General features: G+C 32.3%; 1 protein-coding gene and 1 pseudogene across 2 annotated transcripts; one reads left to right on the top strand and one right to left on the bottom strand.

Annotated features, from left to right (window-relative positions):
- Positions 1-18,135, top strand: LOC119640207 (protein real-time). 2 transcript variants are annotated; one of them, XM_038038047.1, is made up of 7 exons: positions 1-1,101; positions 13,699-14,688; positions 14,750-15,008; positions 15,068-15,189; positions 16,580-16,889; positions 16,949-17,049; positions 17,271-18,135. In XM_038038047.1, the coding sequence occupies exons 1-7, from the start codon at positions 1,039-1,041 to the stop codon at positions 17,460-17,462; spliced, it is 2,037 nt and encodes a 678-aa protein (XP_037893975.1). In that variant the 5' UTR covers positions 1-1,038; the 3' UTR covers positions 17,463-18,135. The 2 variants fall into 2 exon arrangements, with proteins under 2 accessions (XP_037893975.1, XP_037893976.1); XM_038038048.1 differs by having other exon boundaries at positions 3-1,101; positions 13,671-14,688; positions 17,271-18,134.
- A 2,946-nt stretch (positions 18,136-21,081) lies between these two features.
- The window catches only part of LOC119640189, a 3,721-nt pseudogene continuing 1,725 nt past the window's right edge, over positions 21,082-23,077 (bottom strand).

Below are 23,077 nucleotides of genomic sequence, written 5' to 3'. Positions count from 1 at the left end.
TTTAGAGCGTGAGAAATCGAAGAGAAAGACAACTATACAATACAAATTTCTGATTCAAATAATTAAGTAAAGAAGTAAGAGAGAAAGCTTACAGAAAACAGCTGTTGTCTGAAAAACAATAATATTGAAAGCAGAAGCAATAAAGAAGGAAGAATTCGTTGTCATTTATTGAAACGCTTATGAAGAAAAAGGGCAAAAGATAGTATTTTTGTATGAAAGACAGCTGTTAGATTAAAATCTCTTATTCAACACATTTTGTTCGACTGGGGAGCGGAAAGAAGAATGGAGAAAGTGTGAAAAAGGAAGAGAGGCAAAAAACTGGATTTTCAAGTGTTTTGATATGTATAAATAATTGCGTATATACGATTCTTTTCATTCATTTGCGTTAAAGTATATTTATTATTGTGTTGTTTTTAGTCTTTAGCGTTGTTATTATTGAAGCTCGGCCTGTGTAGACGAAATAGATACATAAGCGGAATTTAAATATTATTAAGACATAAAAAAAGGGAATTAAAAAAATAAAAGCGGAACGTAAAATAACTCGAATCACTAGGCAAGAGTTACCAAAAATTACCAGCAACAAATAAAAGAAAAATACAAAATAGATACAATAATATGATTATTTTATAATATCGCTTAGCTGCACTATGTTATACTATTTACTGTAAAACAATTGAAGAATCTCCTAAAAAAAATTAAGAAAACTCATAGTAGATACTACAAGAGAATGTAAGAAGAAAAGGAAATATATTTACTTTATATAACGGCAGAATTGGAAAAGTCACGAGTGTGACTGCTTATTGTATAATAATCGTGAGTGAATTCATAAAGAACATGAAAAAATTTATCGATTGTGTCGGAGAATAAAAAGTGTCTAGCGTTTTATTTTTTCCCCTCAAATTGTAATTGAGCGTCTAAACACAAGGCACAAAAATATTTATAATTGTTTATATTTAGAAACTAGAAAACTTGAACAATAACGCAAGAAAAATTTTTATTACGACAAGAAGAAGAGTGTTCGATTTTCAAGAAAAAAAAATGGTACAAAAATTTCAATCCCCTGTAAGGGTTTATAAATACCCCTTTGAACTCGTTATGAAGGTAAGTCGGCTTTGTATAAATATTGTTAAAGTCATCAGTTTATCTCGTGCGTGTGTCATATGCACTATATTAACAATATTCGAATACAAACTGAGCGTTATTGAGAAGTTAACGTCATGAAGAATACAAAATGCCATTAAAATTTGGATATTTTTTTTTATTTGTTTTAAAATTATTATGTAAACAGTTCTTAAAAAATATAGAAAAACAATTTAATTTAAATGTACGGATATCAATTGGCTTACTTATTGACTTTATCTCGTAGATTTATGAATTTTTGTGTCTAAATACATATGGAAAAACTTATAAATACAAAAAATAACAGACGACGTCTTACGTCCTAAGGAAATCTATGTTCCAATTAGATTCTTGTCATATAAGAAAAGTCTCTCAGTTTTTTTCGGACCAGGGATCATTTAAGAAACATTTACTTATATCTTGAGAAAGTCCAATCTGCGAGTTCTTTGAGTGAAGAGTACACAAGAAATAGCTTTCTATCATTGTTCAGAACGATTGTTCCTCCCATTCGTTTTTCAAAGTACTAAAATTACATTTTTTCTTTTCCAATCGAGGCCGCTTCTGATTGGTTGTTTGCTTCAATTTGATTAAGTCGGATTGGTATCGCAAAAAAGATCGTGTTTGTCATATGGCTTTGTTCGCAACTATAATGCTGGACGTGTTAAAGGTGGGAAAAGCGAAATATCGCAAGATATTAATTTTCGTTAACGTAACAACCCGCATCAGGAATAATTGGTGTAGACAGATTTCGGATAGAATGTCTATAAAATCAGTTCCGTAAATTTCTTGCAGCATGCCATTGCGACACTCGAATATCGAGGTTCTCTGTCATCTTAAGCTGTCATATGTGTGTCGAAATCATTGGTTCAAAGCAGAGATTAGCGAGAAGTTATCTGTAGGTCATATTTGGCATTCAGGGGGCTCGTAACATTGACTTGGCGACTTGTCGACTAACACGAGAGGCATCTTTAGATATTATAACTGTGAAAATATAATTTCCCACCACCATGCGATAGGAGATCATCCATTTCGTCGAAACATTTGTAAATCACAGGAAGGAAATTAAGATATTCTGTGAAACCTATGTATACTCTTGATCAGCATCAAATTTTAAATCGACCTAGGCATGTCTGGACGCACGTCTTTGAGTAACACACCCTTGGTTGTAAAAATTAAGGCAAGCATTCGATTTCGGCAAAAACGTTGAAAATTGGAAGTTGATGCACACAAATCTGTCGAATGGCAATGTTTTCCTAATAAAAGAAAAGTATAGGTTTTTTAGAAAAAAGAATTTTTCATTATTTCATGTTTATTTTACGAGAAAGGCGCCCGATATAAAAGATTCGGCCATAGACGGCTATAATTTTCTTAGTTAGATTTTTTCTACCTTTTTGTTCTTATATTATTAAACATTAAGCATAAGATTAGCTTACACCGTTGTATACTTAAAATTTAATGAAAGCGTTTAGGTTCGCTTTAATTGCTTGTACTTAGCATGCTTGTTGCTCTTTTTTTTTGTGAAATACGTCGATTTTGAATTGATTGTCTTTATTTTATTATTGTGCACAATATTATAGGGGCATTGCACTCTTTGCGGTAAGGAAAATGTAAATGTATTGGTAGTCAAAATTCTTGACGTAAATTGAAAAATAATGCTGTTGTAGTCTAATTTCATGTTACCAGGGGGTACAGAATAATGAAAGGTATCAGAATTTTTTAAAAAGGTAAAGGATGCACGTACGCAAAGGAACACGTAGTAGCCTCCGCGTATTGAATCACTTAAGAATTTCTTACAGTACAGAGGACATTGAATCAATAGAAAGCACACGTAGAGGTTTTTGATCATAGAATGATATGGTCACTGAAAATGTGCTTTTCTTTATCTTGATTCTGGGATATCGTTTGGAAAAATAGATTCCAAATGCTATAAAGCGAACTCGTTGTTTTGCGTATGCACAGGCAAAGTTTGTACGGCTATTAGGGGATATAACGATGGAACCACAAATGGAATGATTGGACGCGGTTATATCTAAGTTAATAAACCGTTAAATAATAGATCAAATTTTGACGAAGATTTGTAAAGCCGAAAAAATATCATCAGATGGAAAAGGTTTGAAAAAAAGTTGCTGCATTTTTTATATTGAATAATATGACACCCAGTTTATTAAATGTAAGATATTTGCTCAGGTCAATTTTCAGAAATTGTTCGTTATATTTATGAATTTTTGTTTATTTTTAATTACTCTAATTAGAAGAGTTTTCAATCGTAACAAATTTTTAAAACAAGTTTACATTGCATTAGGCGGACGGGCTTCCATTTTCTAATAATATTTAATCCCACGCAGAAGAACAAACTATTGTGGCAATGCGACTAGTCCAGTAGTCGTAAGAGAAAATAATTTGTTTTTTGTTGTTTTGACTGTGAAACCCATTTTGGCATTCAGAAGAAATGGTCATAAGTAAGCAACCCAATAAAAAACAAGGTTATTAGGTTACGTAAGCTACAACCAAAAAAATTCCGTATAACGTAGATCTCTTGGATGTTATTCGGAATATAGCCATAAATTCATCCTTCTAAAAATACTCATCAGAGTTTCCATAAAATACGTGCATACATTCTTTATCGGCCCAAAATGCTATGTCGGCTTATTTAAGCTCGTATTTTGTCATTTTAACTATTAATTTATATATCAGCGAAAGAATTCGAAATAAGCAAAGCGATATTTCTATTCTATATAATTAACCGACTATGACAAGCAATCGAGCTTTTACTAAATGGAAATCTTTAGTGCTTGTTAACAAGCAAAATTCATTTCTTTGATTAAACACACATCTGTATGATTTATGGCAAAATTTAAATTAGAAAACTGCAAATTTTTGGCGAAAGAACTTTTGATGAAATTTTTTGATAGTTATCAGCGTATATGCACGAAAAATCCAAAGTACTTATTGTATTGATTTAAAACAGATAGAGTTCAGTTGAAAAATGGTTTGAAGTTTTGGTACGCATTCGCTAAGGTTGACGTTTATATCTTTTTTCCTAAAAATCAGAATAGGGCAAGATGTAGTATAAGTGTATTGTAAGTAAATATAAATTATGTTGAATTTGAGTTGTAATGATCAATGTTCGTCCATATGACTGTCGTGGGAATTTGCGCGACTGTTAATATACAAGATAAATTGGAAGACTGAAATATTGTTTAAGAATTACCATGTAGTGACACCACTCAAAATTAAAGGTTCTTTTATTTAGTGGATTATTTTAAAGTCTTTATTTGTTACTTTTGTTTTAGATACTTGCTTATATTCTGACCTGACTGAGGTATGGCCAGGTGTCTTATATAACTAATAATTTAATGCTAACTTAAGCGAATAATATAATTAAAATAGGTTATTGCTAGAATTACGAGTAATATGGGTTACAACTAAATTAGGCTATCTTAGCTAGGTTAGGTGTTACATTTGAAATGTAATAAAATGTAAACTTACCAATAACTTGTAAAAGCAGTAGAGTGCGACAGATCGATAATGCTACAACCAGTTTAGAAGAAGACTTGAAGCTTTTTCCAATCTTATACTGATTGTAAAATAGCTAGGAAATATTTTTTAAAAATCTAATTTTTATAGGTTAGTTGGCAAAGTTTTTAAATTTGTTCTATGGAAACAACTGGAGACGGGTGGCTCCGGGAACAAGTTTCGGCTTAGCATTTTTATATGTATGAATACTAAAAAGTCATATTGGCTCTTAGGTGGGTACTTTTTCACTTTACGAAAAATATTGATTTTATTTATTCACCTCTAAACTCGTATACAGTGCATAGAGAACAGCCGTTTTGAAAATAATAGCATAATTTGCAAACCGCGAAAATTTGATCATCTCCAATTAAATAAATTAGTAGTCGATATTAATATGTTTATTAGTAATATCATTAAAGTAAAGGATTTGTGATCGTCAAAGTTATTGCTTATATTTTTATATAAATAATTAATACAAATAAAAAACCGTTATCTTTTTTATTAACGCTAATATAGTCTTTAACTGTAATTTAAAATATTCTACGACGCACAAGCGGTTAAAACCGAAGAGATGATATAGATAATGTCTTGACAAATTTTCATAATATTATTACAAAGTTTCTCAATTAATGCTCTTGTAGTACTCTCAGTTGCATACATATGTTCATGTAAATTTCTTAAATTCAATTCAGTTTGCGAGTCAGATAGAAAATAAAACAAGTAAAAAAATTATGCTCGGTCGTGATCGAATCTTTTATAGCCCTCAATGTCATCCTAAAAGAAAAGAAAAATAACTTAAATTTCATACTCTACTATATTGGATAGGCGCCTGATTGATTTTTTCCATTTTTAGAACAAAAGAATAAATTTGTGTGTGCGTTGCATTTCGTGAGTAACAAGTAAAAAACACGGAAAACAAAGATGTTCAATGTTTTAGTTACTTCGACGTGTAGGTGTTGTAGGCGTGTTCTTTCAAAACTTTAGTTCATTTTCAAATTCTTTCGCAAGTTGATAACGATATTTTCGTTTTTGCGAAAAATGTTTACCACAGATACTACACAGTTGCGCAGACGGACAGACGGACGGATGAAGAGATCGACATGCTTAGGCGGATTCCAAATTTGAAACTGGCCAAGAATTTATAAATTTTAGGTTTTCAAAACTTGTTTTTATAAGTTATAAAAATCTTGAAAAAAAATTCAATTATGACCCTATAATATTAACTAGGCACGGCCAATTTTTTCTATTTTCGGTTGAGGTACTACAGCATGGCCCATAGAATGTACGGTCAAAATTTTGTAGACTTATCTGCTGTAGTTTATAAGTAATGACCGAAAAAACAATTTTTTATTCCTTTTGAAGAAAAGGTGTCCCTGCTATACGGAGTACTGTAGGCTTTTCTGTGGCCGATTTGACCCATTTTCAATGCCAACCTGCGTGCAAGAACCTCCAATATTTCTGCCAAATTTGAAGTCGATCGCTTAATTTTTGGAGCCAGGAGAGTGTTTACAACAGACATCACACAGACGGGCAGACAGCCAAGCGGACAGACATACCTACTTAAATAGGTTCAGAATTTGATAGTGATCATGAATGTGTGGGGGGTCTTTGGAGCTCGCTTCTGGGTGTTGCAAACGTTTTGAAAAAATGAACACACACTTCATTCTTCGGTAATGGTTATAATAATATAAAATAAAAAATATATAGATGTAAAAGTCACATCGAAAATTTAATAGGTTATATACACAAATTTTTATAAATGCTTAGAAACTAAGATAAGAAAATCTATTAAATTTTGAACCACTCTCAAAGGAAATCGTAAGTAGTACAGTACAGATGTGCATAATATACACAATATTATATGTATATATATATATATATGCTACGTCGCTTTAGTGTACACAATGTAGTATTTTTGCTAAATGATTATATTTAGAAAAGCACTACTGGCGGACATACAACAGAGGATGAATATAGGTTAGACATTGAAAAATATAATGAAACCGGGAACAGTTAAGTAAAACCAATACTTCATGGCGCTAACCTTGTTGTCCTTCTTTAATCAGGTGTTTCAACTAATTAAAGGTGAAGTGGTCATCACGTGCCATAAGGTAAAGTAATTTTCAGCATGACGTTATAGCTACATTTTGAAGCATTTTTCTCGAATATTGGAATTGTCGCTTGCCGTATAGTCTCTCGATTATTTTTGGTTGCTGCTTGTTTAACTTATGGCATATCTCATCTGGTCTAATGATTATAATAAAAAAAGTGTTTATTTTCGCAGATAACTTTGAAGGGTTGAAAACTATTGCGCGTGTCTTGGATGGACACCCAACGCATTACTTATATGTTTTTTTGACTGAAGATGATTTCGATCGGGAATATATCGAACCGAAGTGTCGGTTGACTTCTAAATAAATAATCATTTTATACATTTTTTTAGGATTTTCCACATTTTTTATTTTTATTTAATTTTTTGTATTTGTGGCTATAGCTGCGAGTATATTCTGATCATTTACAATGCATCCTTGTAAAAATCAGTCAAGAGACTGAAGGATTCCGTTATCCTGTAAAAAAAATAAACACTACTATATTGCTGTCCTAAAGTCAGAGTCTTAGAAAAGGTATGCAATAATAAAAAAAAACAAAAGTTTTCTATACTTAATACAGCCAGGAAAATCTAAGTGCCTCTTAGGTTGGGTTCTAATTTTTCGCTTTTTATGCGGCCTGCTCTGTAACTACATCCGCTAACAATGAACCAGTTTTCATATAAAACAAAAAAAAAAACAGTTCTCCAAGAATATGTCCACGCTAACATCAGCTTATAGTCGCTTTAATCGTTCCGATAAGGCAAGGGTTGAACGTTCTTTATAGGGCATAAGAACTTAGTCTTGAGCTAAGAGCGAGCACTTCACAATAGTCCAGAAGTGTAATAAGAAAGGGCAATACCTTGGCTTTATGCACGAGTTTGTTGACGTTTAGATTAATTCCAGAGCTGAAGATTAATTCCTATGCGGACTAGCTTTCACCGCTCTGATGATTTCTAGCACAAAATCAATCAAGCATTACGGAATGCCCTGGAGCTAATACAGTTAGATTAGTAAGTCAAAGCCATAATTTATAAATGCAACCATACTCGTAATGTTGATCTTTCGTTCTGGGAATATTAGTCCATAGTCCCAAGCTTACCAATATGAATGTAATGTGGCGCTCAGCTAATAGAGACGAGATGTCCATACGCGTACAATTTTTTTTCATTTCTTCAGAAAAACTTTCTCTGAATTTGCGGAAAGCCATGACTTTGAAAACAAAATAAAATAAATTTTATAAATATTGAAATAAACGAAATATTCGAATAAAAATGTTAAACACTTACACACGCACCTGAACATATACTTAACAAGGTTATTTATCTTTCAATTAATACATTATTTCTGCGGTCATGGGCGTTAAGCGAATTCATGAGAATTTAAACAACTGTTTTCTACCATTTAAAAAAATCGAAATGTATAAATGAATGTTTAATTAAATGTGATTGAAATGGAAATTTTTACTCAACATTGTTAAAAAACCCTTGGTTGTATTATGAATTTCATAATACCTATAGAGCTAGAGAAAAGAATTTAAGGGGCAAATTTCATTGGGTTTTATTTTACTCAGCACATGTAGAATTTCATTTACTTTCATAAGCAAAAACATATTCGCATTAAATTTCCTTGAACTTCAATTCTGTTTTCTACGTTGCGTCTGTTATAGTTTTCATGACTTTTTCGGCCTCTGGTTCTTAGGTAAATACTATAAACATTCGTATGAAGTTTATTTGTTCGGATAGGCCTTATTTTATAAGCAAATCTAATGGAATAAATTCTTTTTGTTTCGAACGGCAAGGATGTACTTTTTATTTTTTGTTTCAAGGGTATTTGGCAAGAAACGCAACAGATTTAGTTCCTCAATAGTAATGATTGCAACACGTTATAATAATCAACTACCAAAAGATACGATTGTGTTACTTTTTTTGTTCGTAATCTATCAAATTCATACCAAATACTCAGTTAACCCTATTGAGAATGCAAAAAGGATTTAAGCTGTGTGCTTGTATATTGTATACATTTTCGATAAAATGTATTTAAATATAAACCACAAAGTGAAAAATTTTCGAAGAGAAATTAGAAATTTTCATTAAATTTTTCACCAACACAGATAAAAGATCTATTCTCGTAGAATTTCGACAATCAAACATTTCACAGTTTTGTTTTTTGCTGATCTAGGATTTCTTAGTTCTATAGCTTTCTCGAGGCTGGTGTGATGCGATTCAACAGAACCTATAAAAACCATGTCAGTGTCTCCGCGTCTTGAGAAATAGACATCTAAAAAGTCAATTACTATTGTGACTCGATTCGGCTGATACAAATTAAAATGATTGGAATAAGATTAAACGAGGTTAAAAAAAAACTTAAGTTGAAGTTTTTGCGCTATTTGTGGTACAACCAGACATTTAATCAGTCTTAATTTGTTTAATGAGGAGAGTCACAGCTCGCTCAAAATATTATAAATACGCATTGTCGTGGAATTAACATGTTCTTCAGGCGTCAAGCGACAAAATGATTCGAACTGGTACACTTTTACGACCACTCCCTATATAAAATCTTATTTTGAAAAGTTTTCCAAACAGCGAAAATAGTTGCAGTATTCAAAATTTTTCGACAAATTTGCTGAATAGTAGGACTTTAGCATTCTAAACTGTGACAACAAATTTGGTTCGGTTGGGGCAATTTTCCCCTCCCCTCTAGGTGGTAAAAAGGTATAATTTTCAACGTTTCATTGGCATATTATAGTAAATTGACAAGAAAGTTAACCTTAGCGAGTTTGGACCACGTAGGTCTAATTTTTGGATACCCCCGCATATAAAGATTCTTATAAAATATAAACGCTTGTATGCGAAAAAAACATGATTGTTAATGTTTTATGATGAAAACTTGTCCACCAATTGACATAAAAATTAAACGGACCAAATTTGAACTACATGAATCTATTTCTTGGAGTTCACATCATATCAGATTTCTCACGAATAGTAAGCCCTTTGGAAAAAAGGTTAATTTTTTATATTTTATGATAGCAGCAAACTTGCTAAAAAAATTAAGTGTAAAGAATTTGGGTCATGTAGGTTTATATTTTAAATCCTAACGTATATAGGAGTATCATGAAAAGCAAGCCCCCGTAAGGAGAGAAAGTCTATTTCCTAGGTTTTTATGACGGAAACTGAAAAATAACAAAATGTTTAGAAAGCAAGCTAAGTTTGCGAAATTTGAATCACACCATGTGATGTTTTGGGTATTCTCCAATATGAGTGCTGGTGCGAGAAGTATGACGTTGCATGAAAATAATAAGTAATATGTGGTGCAGTATTAGCAAAACGAGTGAATAACTGTATTAGACAAAGTGGTGTGGGCTATCTAATGGTTGGCCTTGTCCAACTATAATGTTTTTACTTGTTTCATCACAAATATTTGCTGAATAACCGCCAAAAATAGTTTGCTATACCTCTAAACTGATGTTACCATGACCGACAGCATTTGATTTAATACCTTGCTTGGTCTTCGGTGAAGTCCGTAAATTGAAAAGTTTCACAATATCAATACATTCGCTCTTTATTCACGAGCAAGGAACGATTGCTTCAACCGGACTGGGACTTTTTCTAATATCAGTTTTCTGCAGAATCGTTGAAATGACTTTAGGAAGAAGATTGACATCTTTATCCGAGTAATATTTTGCAACGCATTTCCATTCTAACGAAAAACTGCCCAATTAACCAGATTAGGGCGACATTTACTTTTTCTACAGCTTGTCGCCGAGCAAGGTAGCTATTTTAATATCGCTTTTGGCTTATCATTTTACAGACAGTACGTTAAGTAAGACACTTTACCGTTAACATTGTGAACGTTCAAAATATTGCTCCAGCAAATCTGAGAGTAGGCAAATGTAAACCATTGAATATTAATTAACTTGAATAACATTGAATATTAATGATAATCGTTTATGATTAATATCGAAATTTATAGTAAGAACAAACGTTTATGGTCAAATTTAGAACTAAGGAGATGTCAGGACCGCAAATAAGATCTTAAAAGGCAAATCTACAACGGGGTTCATAGTACGCTAGAGTCACCCAATTTCAACGCATTAGTCAATGTCGATTCACGCAACTGCCTGCACGCGAATCGTTCAAGTGCCAGCCAATATTAAAGTCGCCATAAAGTCTTATGTATTCGTGGGAAATGGAAACCTTATCCAACGCCACAAAAAAATGTCGCCAGTTTTATCGGTGTACGCGATACACGCATAAAACAAAATATTTGTTTTATTTTTACTGATCTCAACATCAAGACGTTCAACTATAGTGTCATTTGCATTTTTCTGACTTTTGAACTTGGGAAGAAGACGCCATCTAGGAAATATGTTAGCCAAAGAGTAAAGCCTTATTTGACATATACTCACGAGATTCCCCCGGGAACAGCTCTCAGCAATTCCCACTAGCCCAGCTAATTCTTATTAATTGTCCAAGTGTCACGCTGCAAATTAGAGACCGCGTTTTACCTTGTGGTGTAATTAGTGTTTGAGGGTAATAAAAAAATAAATCGACTCATAGATAACACTAATGACGTAACGATGATATATTGAAACTGTTTTAAGATTTCTCTGTCGATTTTGTTCAGAGTTCTTAGGAAGACATATGTCTCGCGAACTATTTCTTTTTTTAGGAAAATATCATTCAATTCAATTTTATATCATATGAATGTAACATTTTTATTGAAATCGTTTTTTCTTAAAGAGCTGAAGTTCGCTGTAATGATTTTTTTCTTTCAATTTTGTTTTTCAAAAACCGTTCCTTTCAGAAATATTTTCAAACTTTATTTTTAGTGCTTAGTTTCCGTAAGCGAACATTTTTTCTACTTATTCATTTTATAGACAATCATAATCTAATCCTCTTAGAGAACTTTACACTTTTCGCTTTTTTATACTGAAGCAAAAAATTTCAAGCAAAATAATTCAACCTAATTACAATCATTAATCAATACTGCTAGATTAATATTAAGGGATTTTAGAAGTTTTTAGTGAAATACTAACAGGTTTTATTTAGAATAATGTGGAAAAAGCTATAAATCCGGGCATTTATAAATTTTTGAAAGGTTGCCAATTTTTTCCATTTTTAGACATCTTATCAGTAATAGCCAACAAACTCCAAGATAGTGAAAAACGTTTATACTTTAGAGGGTCTCTGAAGATCCCTTTTGTTTATCGCAAACATTATGAGAAAATGAGTATACCCAATCCTTCAGTGGCTTGGATGACAAGCGAAAGCTTAAAAAATTGAAAAGAAATTATAAAAACACGAGGCCTGATAAAAACAACATATCTCACGAGCTATTTAAATTATGTTATATTATTTTATTATTTTGATGCACTTCAAAACTGTAGTCCTTTTCTCTCCGAATGATCTGCCAACTGCCCATAGTCGTTTCCGTTATTTTAGTGACATTGTCAGCAGCTGTAGACACATATTCAAAGCCACAAACTCTTTATTCAAAATAATTTAATGAAAATTCTTTGTTCAAGTTATAAACAGCAGATAACATATGCGCGATAGGCGAAAGACAAATAAAGAGGAAAATTCCTGGAATTTTTTCAACCAGCCTTCATCATGCAATCCTCTTAACACTTTTAGGATAACGTGTAAGAAAGTTGGGCTCGAATCTTACATGGGCATCATTTAAATTAGAATTTTGAAATTTATTTAGCTGTTTATTATACGATTGCGTTACTCGACCAAATTGTTGAATTTTGCGTAGAATTGTTAAAGGAAAAATTCTTCTTTTATTCTTACCAAACAATACTTTCGGATTTTCTATCTTAACCCTTTCAAATCAACAAAAAGCTTTGCGTAAACAAATTGCACTCGGCTATTGGTGAATCTTTTATACGCACTCCATTTACTTTCATATTTCCATAGAACATGCAAATATGCAAATATAATGTTGCAATTTATGACTAGTGCAGTTAAACCGACTTTTGCGCGGTGTTCTGTTATGTGGTTTTTATTTACACGTTTAATTTTATGCATCTTATTTTTTATGTGCGATTGATTCTTTGTAAGATTTTTTTATGCGGTGTATGAATGTGCATAGGATAGCCAGAGACGCTTGGCTTGCAACTAGTCCTAGCGAATTGGGTAAATTTTGAAGATGTATCCATGTTTAAAATGAGAAATGAACATTTTTTAAAATTTTTCCACATGTGTGCAATGTATCGATTTATTTTGTTTGGAAAACACGTTGCCGCTCTCTCGTAAAGCTTTAAAACTTTTTTGAATGGTCGCTTTCCGCCGCATAAAATAATTTTTTTTTTAAGCATTATCCAAGATCATTTGTTGTAGCTATTTATGAAGTTTCAGAATATTTCTTTTTCACGATGCGTGTCCTGCGGTCCCTGCCTAGTGCACAAACACAGATTTATTTGTAATGATATGTATTCTTTTGCTTTCTAAGAGCAGAAGTATTGAGCGTGTTTCCCCTCAAACCAATTTATCCCATTTTCAGTATCAACCTGACTTCAATAGCTTCCAATGTTTTTCCCAAATTTGAAGCCGAGGTCTTAATGTTTGCAGCTAGACGCAGCCAGAGGGACATACTTATGTCAATCCACAATTTGATGCTGATCGAAAATATATATACCTTATGGAGTCTCCAAGCTTTTCTTCTCAATGCTGCAAATGTTTTAATAAAATGAATACACCATGAATACATCTTCTTCTTCTTCATAATTGCAATATATATATAAACTTAAAACTTATCATAGCTCTGAAGCTAGACGTTTGAATTGATGCTGAAAATGTTAAATTTTGCGCGAAAGTTTGCGAGTTTTGTTAAATTAGATAACTTTGGCTGACATTTGCTAAAAAAATTATCAGTTTGCAAGCGATGTGTATTTCGAAGTATTTAAAGTTGTTTGGTGATAACAATTCTATTACAGTAAAATAGAAACTTTCCATTCGTGTATTTTTTCTAGGCTTATGAGCGCCGCTTTCCCACCTGCCCGCAAATGCCCATTGTTTTAGATTGTGAAGTAATTTCAGACGAGGTTGCTGAAGACGGCTCTCAACGTAATACCAAGCGACGTTGCACGCTGGCCGTAGATGCTCCATACATATTTAAGAAGCTTATTGGCGTTGAGGTGGTTTATTTTCTACAAAATAATTTTTTAGATTGGGCTAATCGCACCCTTAATATAGAGGCCGTTAATGAGAGTTTCTCCTCACGCATTGAAATATTTGAACGTTGCCGGTATTACGCACATCCCGACAATCCCGATTGGACGTGTTTTGATCAAACGGCTACATTGGATATAAAGAACTTTTTTGGCTTTGAACATTCCATGGAAAAAATGGGAATGAAACAATATACCCAGACCACTTTAAAGGGTAAAGAGATTATCGAGTATTTCATTAACGAATTGAAAGCTGAGGGTATAACAGAAGTAGATAGGTGGAAACCACCTGTTGATGCTGCTGCATCTTCAATAAGTCGACAATCAAGTAAAGACATGGAGCAAGAAAACGGCATAGCAGATGTTCATGGCGTAAAGCGAGGCTCCAAACCGGAAATTCTCTTAGATGGTGATTTTATAGCCAAACATTTGGGCCAATTGACACCGATGCAGGAGTCAAAGTTATTGGAATTGCGTAAAATGCTAGAAGACTGTGAAGAAGATATGTCAAAACTGCCCAGTTATCAAACTATTTTAAGATTTCTTCGTGCTCGCGACTGGCACGTTAGCCAAGCCTTGTCCGTTCTTAAAGACTCATTGAAATGGCGCAAAGATAACAGCATAGACAATCTACTTGACGATTATAAAATGCCGGCAGTTGTGACAGAGCATTTTCCGGGCGGTTGGCATCACTATGATAAAGATGGTCGGCCGATTTATATTTTGCGTTTAGGTCACATGGATGTTAAGGGTTTATTAAAATCCATAGGCACAGAAGGTCTCTTAAAATTGGTGAGTACGAAACTGACTAAAAAAAGAAAAATTGAGAGAAATAAGTTTTAATATTTTACAGTCTCTGCACATTTGCGAAGAAGGCATACAAAAAATCAAGCAATCTTCGGAAAGCTTGGGTACGCCGGTTTTGGATTGGTCTTTACTGGTAGACTTGGATGGTCTTTCGATGCGCCATCTATGGCGTCCGGGTGTGAAAGCCTTGCTCAGTATTATTGAATGCGTGGAAAGCAACTATCCCGAAACAATGGGCCGCGTTCTTGTGGTGCAGGCCCCGCGAGTATTTCCAATCGCCTGGACTATTGTATCTGCATTTATAAGTAAATGCTCTAAGCATTACCCAGTATTTTCATATGAAGTCTTAGATGTTATTTTTCAGATGATAACACCCGTTCGAAATTTATATTTTATGGCGTTGCGGATGCCAACACTATGAAAGAAGGACTTGAACAATATATAGATTCTGAATTGATACCCGACTTTTTGGGGGGGACATGCAAGGTAAGCTTTTATTTTGATTAATTATTTTTCGACGTGTTCGTTGCAGTAATCGCGAAAGGGTTTTAAAATATTAACGTTGAATAACTTTTTTATCTTTTGAAAAAATTAAAAATCAAACCAAAGCCTTATCGGGCCTCCTTATCGTATGTGGATTATATAAATTCTTTATATTTCACGCATTGTTTTATAGCTAAATGCGATTGTGTAAGGGCCTTATTAACTAAACACATGTCATGTACATTTATATTTGATTGATTTCATCCTAAATTCATTTGTACTTGTATCCATCCGATGCTCGGCGAGTTGTTGTGTTTCTTTTTTGTAAAAGTACATTGGTTATTGTCTTTTCACACCTACACGAATTTTCTTCTTTGCTTTTATAAAACACTGCTGTAGGCACATGAATTCTGGGTAGTTTTAAGATAAGTGAAATTCTGATTAAATTTAGGTATGTACGTTCTTTCGGAGCAAAAAATAACAAAATATGGAAATATCATTTGGAATTCGCCTTGAAAGCATTTATAATTTTCTGGTAAGCCTCATTATATGTATACATTGCTAGACTTTTTGTAAACCGCAGAGGCTTTATTCGATTTGTTAAATACTTTTTGTTATTTGTAGAAATAGTCATATCGGAACTTATAAGATATATATATTCCTCATAAGCGTGTCTGCTCTCTTTTATTTGTCTGTCGTCTTTTCGTTCCATGCGTACGTTGGAGTTCTCTGCTTTTATCCCTCTGCCACGTAGGGATGAGCAAAAAAGCAAGCAAATTTGCATATCTTTACTTATAGCTCTCTTTAGGCCAAATTCGAAAGTTAGGGAAAGTTAAAGTTTCAAAAGTAGTGAATTTTTAGTTGATTTCAGTCATTTTTGTCAAGTTTCAACCAGAAAAATGTAGTCGATAAACGCGATTTTAAATTTTAATTTAAAAAGCGCTATCACATCGTTCAAAAATGTGTTTTGAAGAATACACCGTGCGTGTGTATCAAGTTATAGCAAATGAGTTTTCGCTTTATTTTGCAATCAAAACGACGCTATTAAATGATTCGTACATTCTTGTTAGTATCTAAGAAAGAGAAGCAAGCTAGAAAATTGGCTCATTATTCTTGTTTCCCTAATGTTCAGTCCTCACGCTAAACGAGGTTCTTTCTTTAACATACGATCACAAAGAGCATAACATAAAAAAAAAAAAAACAATTTTTGCTGCATAATGTCTACGTCCACCATTAATGTTACTGTTAGCTCGCGTTTCTATTATTTTGTTGTTATCATCAAAATCCACCTGTCGTACGTCTATTGCAAGCTTCTCTGCTTATAGAGTAATCTTAAAGAAAGCAATAAGTGCTTAATAAAATTTGTTTTTTTTTGTTTTTACAACAAATGCAGACTCTAGTACATGAAGGTGGTTTAATACCGAAAACATTGTACAAAATGAATTCATTAGAGGAGGATGAACAAGCTGAACAGGCTCAACAAAATAAAAGCATGAATGAACATGGCCGTGCAACGAATAATGGTCTTAATAGTGATCACCACGGCCTGTATAAGACAGTGGAATTGAAAACCGGTTACATACACGAAGTAGTTATAAGAAACACAGATGTTAAAAGTGTTTTGACATGGGATTTTGATGTAATTCGTGGCGATTTACACTTTACTCTATATAGAGTAACAAAAGATCTGCCTCGGCAGCAAGGTAAATAAATTCTTAATACGAAGGAAAACAAAGTACTTCATACTTTGTTGTATTTGCAGATGCAGCTGTATCGTTTTTCGATTTGAACGACTTTAGTGAAGGTGTTAACTACTTCAAGGAGGAGACGACACTGATTTGTCATCATAAGGAAAGCGTGCAGGTAATACAATGCAGCAATTTACATTCGCCTATGGGCGGATTTAGCATAATAACCGGCTGGAATAGTTTTCAGTCAATTGTACGTTACCGATTAGATCTAAACCATTTTCACGGTGAACCCTTAGACAGCCTTCATAAACGTCGCAAACATTATTGGCTTATAAAAATTTTCTTGGGTTTTGAATGACTGAGCTGTTTTTAATATTTCTTATATGATTTTAGGGATCTCATGTTATGAACTATAAAAACAACTACGTCTTACACTGGTTTAGTCCTTCTTGTGGCATTGAGGGACCAACGCAATTAAATTACTTTTATGAGATCTTAAGTTCGGCTAATTACAAAGGATCGATGACCAGTTTACAATCGGGTTTCTCATCAAATTCAGCTACCAGTTCTTGTCAAAGTCGATGATATGGATTCCAACAGCAAGACCTGAATGGAGGCACTCTCATGGAGAAGAGTTTAAATTGAAAATATAAAAGAAAACAATTATTTTTATTCTTTGTGATTTGCTTTTTAAACGCGTACATATAAGAAAAATAGCAGGATTATTTAAAACACAACGTCAGAGATTTACGCAGACTTAATTAAAACAATATATTCAAAACTGCAATCAAAAGAAAGGTTAAGGCAATCAAAGGTTAAGAAAGCGGTTGTAATATAAAAACAGCAAACCACTCTTTTTTTTAAAAGCCGTAAATGTAGAGTCAATTAAATATATATATATATATATATACATATTTATAGCTATATATATGGACGGAAGGACGGAAGGAAAACCCGATCAAACACCAAATATCAGTAAATAAGAGAAAATGCTTTTACACACGGTAGCTACAAAACAAACGACACCAATTACATTACGTAATATTTACAATAAAAACCAACAATTTATTCCAACAACCTATTCCTCTACAGACGATATAAACGAATAAAAAATTTTTATGCTTTTTGTATTTTTAAATATAGAGCCATTGTCAAGTGGGTTTCTAAATGAAAAAGTATTATTAGCTTTTAATATACAATAATCATTGTAAACATTTTATTAATTCTATTTAGTTGGTTTTGTTTTCAGGGCTTACTACGCTTTATTTGAACTCCTTTCTCGTAACAAGGGAAAAATAATATTAAATGTATTTGGAAATAGTCTAGATTTAAAAACGAAATATGATGGTGGAAGAGAACATAAGAAACAAAATTTAGTATGTATTTTAAACAAAATTTTAAGGATAAATGTTTCATGTTAATTAAGTGTGTAAGAAAATATAAATGAAGGAAGATTGTAAGAAGTGCAGTTTCATTTAAGAAAGAATCTAAAGAAATATTAAACAAATGTCTCCAGAAGCAAGGGTGATGTATAAATATCGTTCTTTTGACATCAGCAACTGATTTGATTTTTCTATTTCTTAATAAATGCTTGCCGACATCGAATAAAGACTGTCAAATGCATACGTAATCATAATTTGAAGAAAGCTTTCCTCGATTGAATGGTAATTAGTCGCATGTATTAAAAAGAGCTGTCCGCGGTAGTCTTGAAAATCCATTAACATAGGTTTGCATACACGAATATTCTTTATCTGAAATCAAAATTTTTTATATATAATACTTTGACTGTACTTCGCACACAATCGCCCTGCGTAGTAGTTTTTTGGTTAGCAAATATAATCGAGAGGGTCTTCGAAAATAATCACCGTCATAAGTGTGCTTGAATAAATATAAATGGTCCGATCTCCAAACATGAATTGAAAGTTTTTATACGACTAGAATTAAAGTTCTGCAAGAAGTTTTGAAATGTACAATATTGAAAAAAAAACGAAGTTTTTCATGTTCAGACCCATACAACTGTTTAAGACTGTTTAATAAGATTTTATATGCTTTCGATTTGGAATTTCGCTATTTTTTCAAAGTGTTTACAAGTGTTTAAGACTGTTTAAGACTGTTTAATAAAATTTTTTGGGTTATTACGGGTAATTGAAGTTGTACGAAGTGAATAATTGAGAAAAAAAATTATAGAAAAGAAAGTAACCTATTCCACCACCAAAAATCAAAAATATATCATCAACAAAGTCCTTCCGCATATTGAAGAGTATATTTACTAAACGCTATATATATAAAGATTTTCTTAATGTTCACTCTTAATTTACAAGTTTTACGTCCTTCCCATGGTAATATTTAAATAATATATAGATATGGTCTAATAATTTTGACTTCAATCTCAATTTTTAAATGTAATTTATTTATATTAGGGAGATCTTGCTGGTCTGTGTCAGTTGAGTTAATCAAGGCTACAAATGAATAAATAACTCAATATATTCTCAATATATATACACAACGTTTCTGCAACGCATAGTGGCATAATTTGTTAACGTGTTTATGTTATATTAGAGAAGCCTTCGGAGCTTAACAGAAGGCCTATTATAAATAATAAGGGCTTTATTTTGGATAATACTAAACATGACGAACTTGCCCAAGTAATGATGTAAGTTAAAGTTTTCATTTGTTTGCCGAATAAATTATTAATTGGTTACCCCATTCTCGCGGTATCCTAACCAACAGTAAGGAGCTATTTCAAACTCCAGGAAAATTACGGTTTCAAATTTTAGCTTTTATTAAAAGAGATCAGCGACCACTCGTGGTAAGCAAATACAAATACATTTGCGCTCAACCATGAAATAACTTTTTTTAAAACATCTTTTTACAGACCATTCTAAAGTTAGTAAAATTGTTAATAAAAATTTTGAGAAAAGAAAATAAGAATAGCACAAAAGAGGTTTAGTGACTGTACATATGTATACATATATATAAATGAGCTTATTTTAAGTGCTTCATGTTATTTGCGTATATTAACGTTTGTAAACTGACCTATTTGCTAAAATTATGTCCCTGATTTTAATAGTTAGTAAACGCCCTACGTGAATTATTGATTTAGCCTGAAAATGATACACCATCCTCTTAAGCGAAAGATAAACGCGCACAATTGGAATTATTCAGTTACGTAGAAAGGAAATACGTTCACAAAGGAAACTACACAATATGGCTTAAAACAACTGCTAATCTAACATCTACACAGGTAAAGCAAGGATATGAAACATAAACTGCGCAAATCAGTCTCTTAATCCACAATCTCACTTGTTTTTCTAAGATCTATTGATTTCGTAGTTTTATAGTAAGTAATGTAGGTACGCGAGGATAACATTTTTGCGTAAGTATTTCGTAAATGTAATTGTAATTATTTCATTTAATACGGAAGTATTTAGTTAAAACATCACAGCAAAGCTACTGTTTCTTCAAAGCCGAAAATCCATGGTTTTTATTTATTATATATACATAGTTAGTCTTTCGGAAAATCACTGCAAAATGTATGCGTTGGCGAAAACGACAGAGAGAAACCGAAATGTTCGTCTCATTATAATGTCGAGAGTTTTCAAAATATCTTTACAAATTTTTTATGCTTCACAAAATCTAGAAGATTAAATTGATTATCATTTTTATTATCCGCCTGACGGCCCAAGTTGGTATTCATGTAAAATATTTAAAAAAACGAAAACATTAATGGGAGAAGTCTTGAAGAGTCTAAGTGCAGCCTGTAAAGAAGTATTACTCTTGTCCATGTTGATTATGGGATGCTCCAGCAACCCCAATGTAATAATGTTGTAAAAGAGTTTTGTTTATTTTTCACATGTTTACAAATAGTACCAATGAAATGCTATTCAAATATATATTATATATTCTTCTATATAAATTTTAGATTTGCTAACAAAAGGGGGCACATTCAAAATAGAAATTCTAATGCTTTTCTATGGGTATTCAGTATAAATTCTTCATTTATTTAAAATGGAATATTTCAGTAAAAATTTCCGATAGTTATTTAAACAAAAAATTGTATAGAATAGAAATTCGTTCAGGTAGATTCTTATCGCTAGTTTTATTTTATTTCCTCCAAGCGACCAAGTCGAGGAAAAAGAATCGGAAACAATCAGGAAACCATTAAAAAGAATAACAATTTCTTTTATATATATATATATATTTTTTTTTTCAAATCCCAAGCGCGTACTACACACATAAGAAGATTATCGCATAATCCCTGAAATGGTATTAAAGAAGATATTAAAAGAAAGATATTACATGAAAGGAATTGAATGAAAAAGTTTACAAACCATTGATAATAAATCGGCCCATTTTCCTAACTCAATATGCACTACTGGATCACCGCGTTTATTGCATCCTTTCCATTCCATCTCATCATCCAATATTTTGCATTCTGCGGAATGCTAGCCAAATCTAAGAAATGTTTCGCATGTTCCGTCAAAATCAGTTTAATCTGAGAAAAGCATAAAAAAAATTTATTAGATATTGATTGCGCTTCATGAAAAACTTACATTAAATCTGAAATCCAGGTTAGGATCCTGCAATTTTTCTATTAAAATTGGCAATTTTATGGGAGGTAGTGACCATTTTGAATTGCAACGAAAAGATTCTGTGAAAAAATAGGAAGGAATTTTAGTAGAATATTAGAAACTAAAATATGGAATATTCTACAACATTCTAAAATGCATTCTAGAACGCCAGTCTTATGAAATAACGCGCCGTGCAAAGTATATATAAATAATGTGATATATAAATAATAAGTAAAGTAGATAAATAAAAATTATTCTTGTAACATAATTGCTTTAGTAATATAAAATTTCCCCATATGTCTAGATATGAAAGTTTTGATTGTAATTTATCGCAGCATTTAGCGTACACGAAATTTAGAATTCTTCAATACTAAATAAACGATGAGAAGAGTTACTATTGGTGTTTTTTTCACACAAACGCACTTATGTGCGTATCACAGCGTATTTATCCATTTGCGTTCATCACCGGCCGATCATGAAATATTTGCGAAGATTCCAACCTTCTTAAATGCTAATTGTAATGAATTCTTAAAGTGGCAACGGAATAAAGGTTTGATGAGAAAACGGGAAACGATAAACATTTTACAGGATAAAAGATCGCTTCCACCCTCCTTCATTTCAGTTAATTTAATAAATAATCGAATTGTTATTTCATTTTATTTACCAAAAAATATTTGCGAAATATGCGTTTCTTATTTGAAGCATGCTGTAAATTTTAGAGAACAGTGTATAAATAATAGGCTCAGTTTTAATTTGGTATCGAAATATGAAAAACTTCAAAGGACTCAAAGTGAAACGAAAGAAAGCGATAAGGATAGTTATTATTATTTAATTACCGAACAAGATTTAGACTATTCATCGCAACGCGAGTTGGAAATTGTTAACTTTTTATCAAATAACACTTTTCAAGAACAAAACAAGGTGAAGAAAGCTATGTTTGGTCAAACAATGCCTTCCAATTTTTGCGAACAACTGGTTTACTTGAATACTCTATTCGATAAGAAATGCAGCAGCCGAAGAAAATGAAATTATCCAAAGCTTTCAAGTAAAACTAACGCAATACGCGAACGAAACGATGAAGTACTTTAGTAACTATTACTATACATATAAGTCATAAATTTTTCAATTGCTATAAAATCAATATATTCTTAAAAATTTTAAAACAAACAAGTTTTCATTCGCTGATTAATAATAAATGATTCTAAATTTGTAAATAAGAAATGCGTAATTCTACAAAAGCACTTTTGAAAGTTGTAGAAGTGAAGGCAAATGGCAAAAGGGAAAAAGTAGTTCAGAGGAATTGAAAACAGGATCTTAGAGATCACCAAAGAAATAAAATTCTGTTAGTTAATAATGTTTAGAATGTTCGGCTACTTTCCTGGTGGGTGAAGTGTGCTTAGAAGGCTTTCTAGAAGAAAGTCCACCTATTGACGAGGCCAAACGTTGTCTTTCATTAGTCACTAGAAAAAATGGACAGAAGGCTGGCATAGCACCAGATACGTATTTATTATCAGCCAAATTATAAACATAACCATTTGGTTGCGACTCGTTTCGCGCTTAATTTATAAACAACAATTTGGTTGCGTCCCGTTTTACGCTTAATTTATAAACATAACCATTTGGTTGCGA

This window comes from Glossina fuscipes, unplaced genomic scaffold (assembly GCF_014805625.2).
Source record: "Glossina fuscipes isolate IAEA_lab_2018 unplaced genomic scaffold, Yale_Gfus_2 116, whole genome shotgun sequence".
Taxonomy (NCBI): Eukaryota; Metazoa; Arthropoda; class Insecta; order Diptera; family Glossinidae; genus Glossina; species Glossina fuscipes.
This window is presented reverse-complemented; position numbering and strand designations above follow the sequence as displayed.